The sequence below is a fragment of the Meleagris gallopavo genome, chromosome 30 (genome assembly GCF_000146605.3).
Source record: "Meleagris gallopavo isolate NT-WF06-2002-E0010 breed Aviagen turkey brand Nicholas breeding stock chromosome 30, Turkey_5.1, whole genome shotgun sequence".
In the NCBI taxonomy this organism is placed as follows: domain Eukaryota; kingdom Metazoa; phylum Chordata; class Aves; order Galliformes; family Phasianidae; genus Meleagris; species Meleagris gallopavo.
In genome coordinates, this window is record NC_015040.2 from 1,710,729 (window position 1) to 1,717,756 (window position 7,028).

Sequence of the window (7,028 nt, forward strand, 5' to 3'; positions counted from 1 at the left end):
TTATGGAAACAGAACTGTGCCAGGCTCCTAATTTGGAATGAAATCTGAGACACTCAGGAGGGGAAGAGAAAGTCTGGACCCTTGTGCTCTGGTGGCCAGGGCTGGGGTGGTGGTCTCCAGCTAAAGTGAGACCCTCACTGTGTTGGAACCAGAGGGCGCTGTACTGGAAAAGTGCCTGAGATTCAGAAAGTGAATGCTGGGGTTCTGCTGGGAAAGCCAAAGGTTTCTTTAAGTCTTTATCAGACTTACAGTCCCTTCCGGCTGTGGCAACAACGACATTACACTGAGAATGCCCTACCCAGCCCTACTACTAAAGATTTTCCCTTTGTCTTTCTTTGGGGCTTATCTGACTTCCCAAACTCTTCCCAGCTCTGGCAGACACCCAGATAAAAATGATGTGGGAGTTTCCTTAGTGCACAGATAGAAAGAAATAACTGAGTCCCTGGTTGCCATAAATCTGAGAGAAATCGTTATGATAAACCACATGCGTTGCCTGCAAAAGAAGAGATGGTTTTCTGTTTGCATTAATCTCTTTTTCCCCTGATTCCTTTATCAGCTGGTGGAATATTTGAAGCTCAAACCAGACGGGCTGATTTTCTACCTGAGGGAAAGCTGCCCCAACCCCAGCATGCCAGGTGAGATGGTGCCAGTGCCAACCCTGGCCTCAGTCAGTCACTTGTCCCAGGTGTCACAACCATCACTTCATATCCTGTCCTGTGGGACTCCTGAGGGATGGGAGCAGTGCCCATATCCATGCACGTTTCCACATCCATTATGGTTAAAGTGGTAGAAAGGGACATTTGTGTGGGAGGGATTGGATCTTCAAAGGACTGATGCTCTGTTCCTGCTTGGGGTGTAAGCAGACTTTCACTAATAACACCTCTCTCCCAATCCACAGCCTCTGCAGCACCAGCTCCACCAACCCACCCCTCCGTGAGCGTAAGTTGTGGGGAGATTCTGTTCTATTGGTACCTCATTTAGTGGCACTTTGAACTGATCAAACTGTGCTCTTCTTTAAAAGGCAGCAGCTCAACTGGAATATATTAAGGCCGGCTGCAATGCTATCTCCTTTCCAGCTTGGATGGGGACAAGGAATAGTTGGGCATAGCTACCATCAGTGCCAAGAATGGTTTCCATTCACACTATGCTCTTTGCAACACATGGGGCTGTCCCTGGGGAGCCCTCTCCCCCTGCCCTCCTTGCTGGGAGGAGTGAGGGAGATGTGGTTGGGTTCTGGGAATGCTCAGCCCCACTGCTGGCTATTGGCCACAGCATCTCTTTGTGCTTCCTCTGCATTCCCAGCCCTGGGGAAAGTCCACGCTCAGTGCCCAGCTGTGCTGAAACCAGCAAGTTTGCGCTGTGAGTGCCCAGCAGAGCCTAAATAAAGGGCTGAGCATTTACCCAGATTGTCAAAGAGCTTTCACAATCTGTCGTGGGCTCCTACGGTGACTACTGAAAGCAGTACTGGGGCTCAGAGCTGTGCTGGATGAGTTGTATCAGAAAGCAGTAACAGCTCTGAGGCTGCAGAGCTGCACAGGGATCATGCCAGCCAGGACCAGACCAGCTCAATGCCATGTCAATTCTTGTGCCCAGCACTACACCTTACAGTGGAAACCACCAGCTGGCCCTCTGCTGGACTGCAGAGGTTCCCTGTCCCTCACCTCTCCCATTTCAAGTTAAAACGGTTTCCCCTGGCTGATTTATCCACTTTATCACTGTTTCTTTCCCAGAAAAACCTTGGGCCTCTCAATGCAGATGGATACACACCAGAGCCTGTAGGTGAGCATCTCTGAAAGCCCTCATTCTGAAATCTGAAAAGCCATTTGTATCACCTTCTGGTGAAAAAGCCATGCTGCAAAGCCTCTTTTCTACAAGGGCACCCAAGAGCATCCCACTCACTGCAGGGTGCTGAGCCAAGAATGTTGCAGAACTGTTTGCCTGCATCCAATAGCCAGCAAAGTCCTGTTCCATTCCACATCTTCTGACTGCTAAATTCTTGGTGTCTTCAGTTAGATTTCAGTGGGGTGAAGTTAAGCACCCAAAAGAGCGTTGATGTGTTCACACAGGCTGCCCAGGGGAGAGGTGGAGTCACTGTCCCTAGAGGTGTTTAAGAAATGTGTAGATGTGGTATTCAGGGACATGGGTTGGTGGGCCATGCTGGTGGTAGGTGGATGGTTGGACTGGATGATCTGAGAGGTCTTTTCCAACCTTCATGATTCCACACGTCTGGGACCTGGAGGAACCTGTGGAATGAGAGTGCCCCAAAGTTTCTCTCCATTCCAGGTCCTCTATTTTAACTCAGTGAGGCCATGGGCTGTGAGAGGAAGGGAGATGCCCAGGAGGAAAGTTTGAATGCTGGAGAAAATCCAAACAAAGGAGAGAGGGGTGGGGAAGAGTACATCATTTACATCTACGAACAACTGTATCTCTCTGGAACATGCAGGGAAGTCACGCATGCTGCCCATGGACACCAGTGTTTATGAGAGCCCATACAGTGACCCTGAGGAACTGAAGGACAAGAAACTCTTCCTGAAAAGGGATCACCTGATGATTGACGAAGTAGAACTGGGAGCAGGAAACTTTGGCTGTGTCAAGAAGGGAGTCTACAAAATGAGAAAGTGAGTGCTGCCCTGTGAGATGCCCAGGGAGAAAGAAGAGGGTGCTTCAGACTGAGCTCAGAGGTGTCCCCTGCCATCCATTTTCTACTTAGAGAGACCCTAGAGTGTAATGGGCTGTATAAGAGAGACCTTGGAAGGTCAGTGGTGGCCTTCCCAGGATTTTCAGTGACAGCCTTTGTATGCTAAGAGTGTAATATGTGTTGCATTCTCCCAGGCATGCCTTCAGACCTACAAGTGGCAAATATTACATGAATCCAGCTGCTGTTTAATTCATCCATGTGTCTGTTCCTCTTGTACTCTGTGCAGGAAGCAGATCGATGTGGCCATCAAGGTACTGAAGAGCAACAATGAGAAAACAGTGAGGGATGAAATGATGACAGAAGCTCAGATCATGCACCAGCTGGACAACCCCTACATCGTCCGCATGATTGGGGTCTGTGAGGCAGAGTCCCTGATGCTCGTGATGGAGATGGCTTCTGGTGGACCACTCAACAAGTTCTTATCTTCCAAGAAGTGAGTACTGAATAAAACATGGCTGATTCTCTGCACTTCTCATCAAACTCATTGCTGTCAGAGGAGTCTGACTTTGTAGGGAAAGGGAGGGAGATAATAGCAAAAAGAGATTCCCTTTAATGCAAGCTAATAGGGGGTGATGCTTCTAGATTAGAGATGTCCTTGTTCATTCTCCTTTGCAGCTGGAGAGCTTAGAGGGGACTATGTTGTATAGATTAATGACAGGTCCTTGTTGTCCACCAGTTTTATTACTGCATTGTCTTTCCATCCTCTCCAGAGACGAGATTACAGTCAGCAATATTGTGGAGCTGATGCATCAAGTATCCATGGGGATGAAGTACTTGGAAGAAAAAAACTTTGTCCACAGGGACTTGGCAGCAAGAAATGTCCTGCTGGTCAATCAGCATTATGCCAAGATCAGTGACTTTGGCCTCTCAAAGGCTCTCGGTGCTGATGACAGCTATTACAAGGTAAGTGTAAGCAGAGCAATAAGATGGAAATAGCCAGCAGGAGGCCTCCAGGCTGCAGGCTGAGACACCCAGAAACTGGGGCTCTGGGCTCTACCCAGGAGCCCTGCTGCACAACCATATCACATTCTGTCCAACCCCAGTGCTGTGGCGTTAAAAGGGGCTTTGCAAAGATCCAGGAGCTGAGGAAGAAATGCAGACAGGGGGGATTTTTCTGCAGTGTGGGATTGCATTTAACACAAACATGTAGCAAAGTAGAACTTGGATTTGGCCCAGAGCAATCTTTATCTCAGGGTGCAGATGTTCCTTTTTCTTTGCTGTAGGCCAGGACAGCAGGAAAGTGGCCTTTGAAATGGTACGCGCCAGAGTGCATCCTTTATCACAAGTTCTCCAGCAAGAGTGATGTATGGAGCTACGGTGTGACCATGTGGGAGGCCTTCAGCTATGGGCAGAAACCATACAAGGTGAGGAGGCAGAGCTGGGTCTATCGTGGGTAGATGCCACAATCTGGATTCCCACTCTAAGCCAGGCTGAGACGCACTGAAACTTCAGTTTCCATTCCCTTGAGCTTTTGCCACCGTTGAACAGAAGGGAAAGCAGACAGGCTCACTTCCACTTTGCAGAAGGCACAAATTGGATTGCTTGGGTCCTTCAGCTTTGTGTTCATGTAACGGAGAGGAAACGGGAAACAACATTTGGGTTTGAATCAAAGCAAATCTTCTCTTTGATCCTTCCAACTGCATGCAGAGCTGAAATATCAGTTGCTCAGACACTGCTCAGCCCAGGATTGGGATGAGACACCCAAAGATGGTGGCTATATGGGATGTGCTGTGCATGGACCCAAAGGATAACCAGCACAGATTTGCTGAGCCTGTTGCTAGCTCCAAAAATATTAAAATGTTTTCTCACTTGATCCTCTCCTAGAAAATGAAAGGCCCAGAGGTCATCAGCTTCATAGAGCAAGGGAAGCGCATGGACTGTCCCACCGAGTGCCCGGCAGAGATTTACACCCTCATGATGCAATGCTGGACCTATAGGTAAGGACTTCCCTTGCTCATTTCTCTGCTGGCCCATCAGGACGATACGAAAGAATGTTGTCTCCTGCTTTTGTCTCATTCCCAAATCCACGACACATAGAATGCATCTATTCCTTGCTTATTGTCCCTCTTCATTTGCCTGTACCAACCCTGGAAGATGTCAGAGTCTCTCTGCTTCTGCACCTCTCATCCTAGAAAGGTCTCAGTTCCTCTCCTTAGCCCTGGTACAGCTTGCCCTGTTCCCCCCCCCAACATTATTTGGTGCCTGCTACCTCCTCCTTTGGGTCAACCCACTTCTGTCCTTTCTGTTGGCTCTTATTTGTTCCTTTCTGCCCTTGCAGATGGGAGGAGCGTCCAGGATTTTTTACAGTGGAAAACACGATCCGCACCTACTACTACAGCATTGCCACCAAGACAGAAAACGGTCCGAAGGCAGAGGACAAGTCAAAAGCAGCTTTTCCCTGAGTTTCCTTCTCTATCCCTCAACACACACCCTGGACCTCCTGCACAGGACCTGGAAAGGCTCTTTGCAAATTTTGACTTTAATCTGTTATATGAAGGGATTTTTTTTGCTCCAGAACTAAGAAGCCAGGAGATGCTGCTGCCAGCAGACTGCAGAGGAGAGCACTCAGTTGTGTTCTGTGTTTCCCAACTGCCAGTCACGGTTTACACCTCCAGCCTGACCAGCACACAACAGTACAGGATGGTGTCGTAGTTCCTTCCTATTCACTTCCAAAACCATATCCCAGTATCATAGCTTAAAGCCAACCAGGCTTACTGGGGATGAACTGTGCTGGCTCCAGCAGATCTGGATTTCTCCCCGTCCCTTAGAAAACAATTTTTGTGCTGGAAACCTGCTCAGCACAGGGCATGGTGTCTTCTTCCCTGCACTGGTTAAGGCTCCTCATACAACAAAACCCCAAGCATCTGTTGCTTGCCCCCTGGGCCCTGACTGCCTCTGTGCTACTGAAATGAGCATTTTGGTCACTCTATAAATAAACTATATTTTTTAGCATCCCTATGTCTCAGACTATTGAACTGTTGTAAATATATGCAGCTGCTTCAAGCTGAAAATTGTCATTCCCTTCCAGCAAGGCAGGGTTTCCCTCTCTGATTCTCTTTATACGCCTGGAGAGTCACCACCCTTGTCACCCTTGGTTGGCTTCGGGGCAGAGATAGAACTTTCCTGCACAAAGAGCTGCTCAGCTGAGTCCACTGTGGAAATCCATCCATCCATCCATCCATCCATCCATCTCTCAGTCTGTCTATTTATCCCTCTATCTGTCTGTCTGTTTGTCTATCTATCTATCTATCTGTCTGTCTGTCTGTCTATCTATCCATCTATCTACCTACCTTTCTATTGAGGCTCGCACTGTTCTACCCCTGCCCTGGGTGCAGTGTATGACCCATGCTGCTGAGGTGTGGTCTGCAGTGTTTTGAAGGAGAAGCAAAGGAAGGAGGAGATCAGAGCTCTGAGATACAGCAAAAATAAATGCTTATCTCTCAGCATCTTCTGGTATCTGAAAGCCACACAATAACTCACACAGTGTACCTTGTCCACAAGGTAAAACAAACACCCTGTGGGGGCACGGCCCTTATCTAAACCTGAAGGGGAGCTGGATTTGATCTGAAGGCAACCATTCAGGTATGAGACCTGAATTACCCCCTTGGTACAGCGTCAGAACTGTCAGAGAACCTCAGTCTGATGAAAACCTAAATATTCCCCTCTCTTTGCCTAGGCTACAGCCTCCAGTGACAGGAACTACTCACACACTAACCCATTTTCATTCTCAAACCCATTAGCTTGTCCTATATGCTTGAGAGCTATGGACAACTTATCTTTGCCAACAGAGGGGAAAGGAGACATCAGAAGAGAAAGTGGCTGTTCATGTTGGCTCAGTGAGTAGCAGAGATAGGAAAAAAATTATCTTCTGTGTCACGTTTTCTTCCCAGAGAAAGTAGGAACCAAGTTTTGATGTTCTTTCTATATGCAAACCACTACAACTGTAGGTCTCATGGTGCACTGGCCCTGCAAACCAGGACAGCCTCTCTTCTTCTCCACCCCCAGCGCAGACGCATCCAGCTCTGCCATCTCTCTTCGCCCACTGACAGCAGCCCAAATACTGAAACCTGCTGATCTCAGAGTGTTTGAGCAAGGGCTGAGTCACTGATGAGATAAAGTCAGGCTGAAGTGAGCGCAGAATGAGTTCAGTACTCTATGGCTGATTCTGTTCTCCATAAATTTCCTCAAATTCTCTTCTCTTACTGACCACTCCCTCACTCCTTATCTCAATTTCCCCTATTCCCCTTGTCGTATTTTTACTCTTTACTTTGCATTATTCTTTAAAACTCTTTCTAATTCTCCATCTGAAGGGTGGAACATCTTCTAACTT

General features: G+C 48.0%; 1 protein-coding gene across 1 annotated transcript; it reads left to right on the forward strand.

Annotated features, from left to right (window-relative positions):
* Positions 1–58: 58 nt before the first annotated feature.
* Positions 59–5,650, forward strand: LOC100542877 (tyrosine-protein kinase ZAP-70). Its single transcript, XM_010724866.3, has 9 exons — positions 59–635; positions 899–939; positions 1,731–1,779; positions 2,444–2,618; positions 2,925–3,131; positions 3,409–3,601; positions 3,922–4,062; positions 4,523–4,635; positions 4,977–5,650. Exons 1-9 carry the CDS (start codon positions 629–631, stop codon positions 5,098–5,100), a joined length of 1,050 nt encoding a protein of 349 aa, XP_010723168.1. The 5' UTR covers positions 59–628; the 3' UTR covers positions 5,101–5,650.
* The last annotated feature ends 1,378 nt before the right edge of the window (positions 5,651–7,028 follow it).

What these genes read in the sequence shown, in the direction of transcription:
- LOC100542877 (XM_010724866.3), top strand. An exon ending in ATACACACCAGAGCCTGTAG is followed by an intron (nt 1,780 to 2,443) that starts GTGAGCATCTCT and finishes TGGAACATGCAG; the next exon opens with GGAAGTCACGCATGCTGCCC. An exon ending in ATGGGCAGAAACCATACAAG is followed by an intron (nt 4,063 to 4,522) that starts GTGAGGAGGCAG and finishes ATCCTCTCCTAG; the next exon opens with AAAATGAAAGGCCCAGAGGT.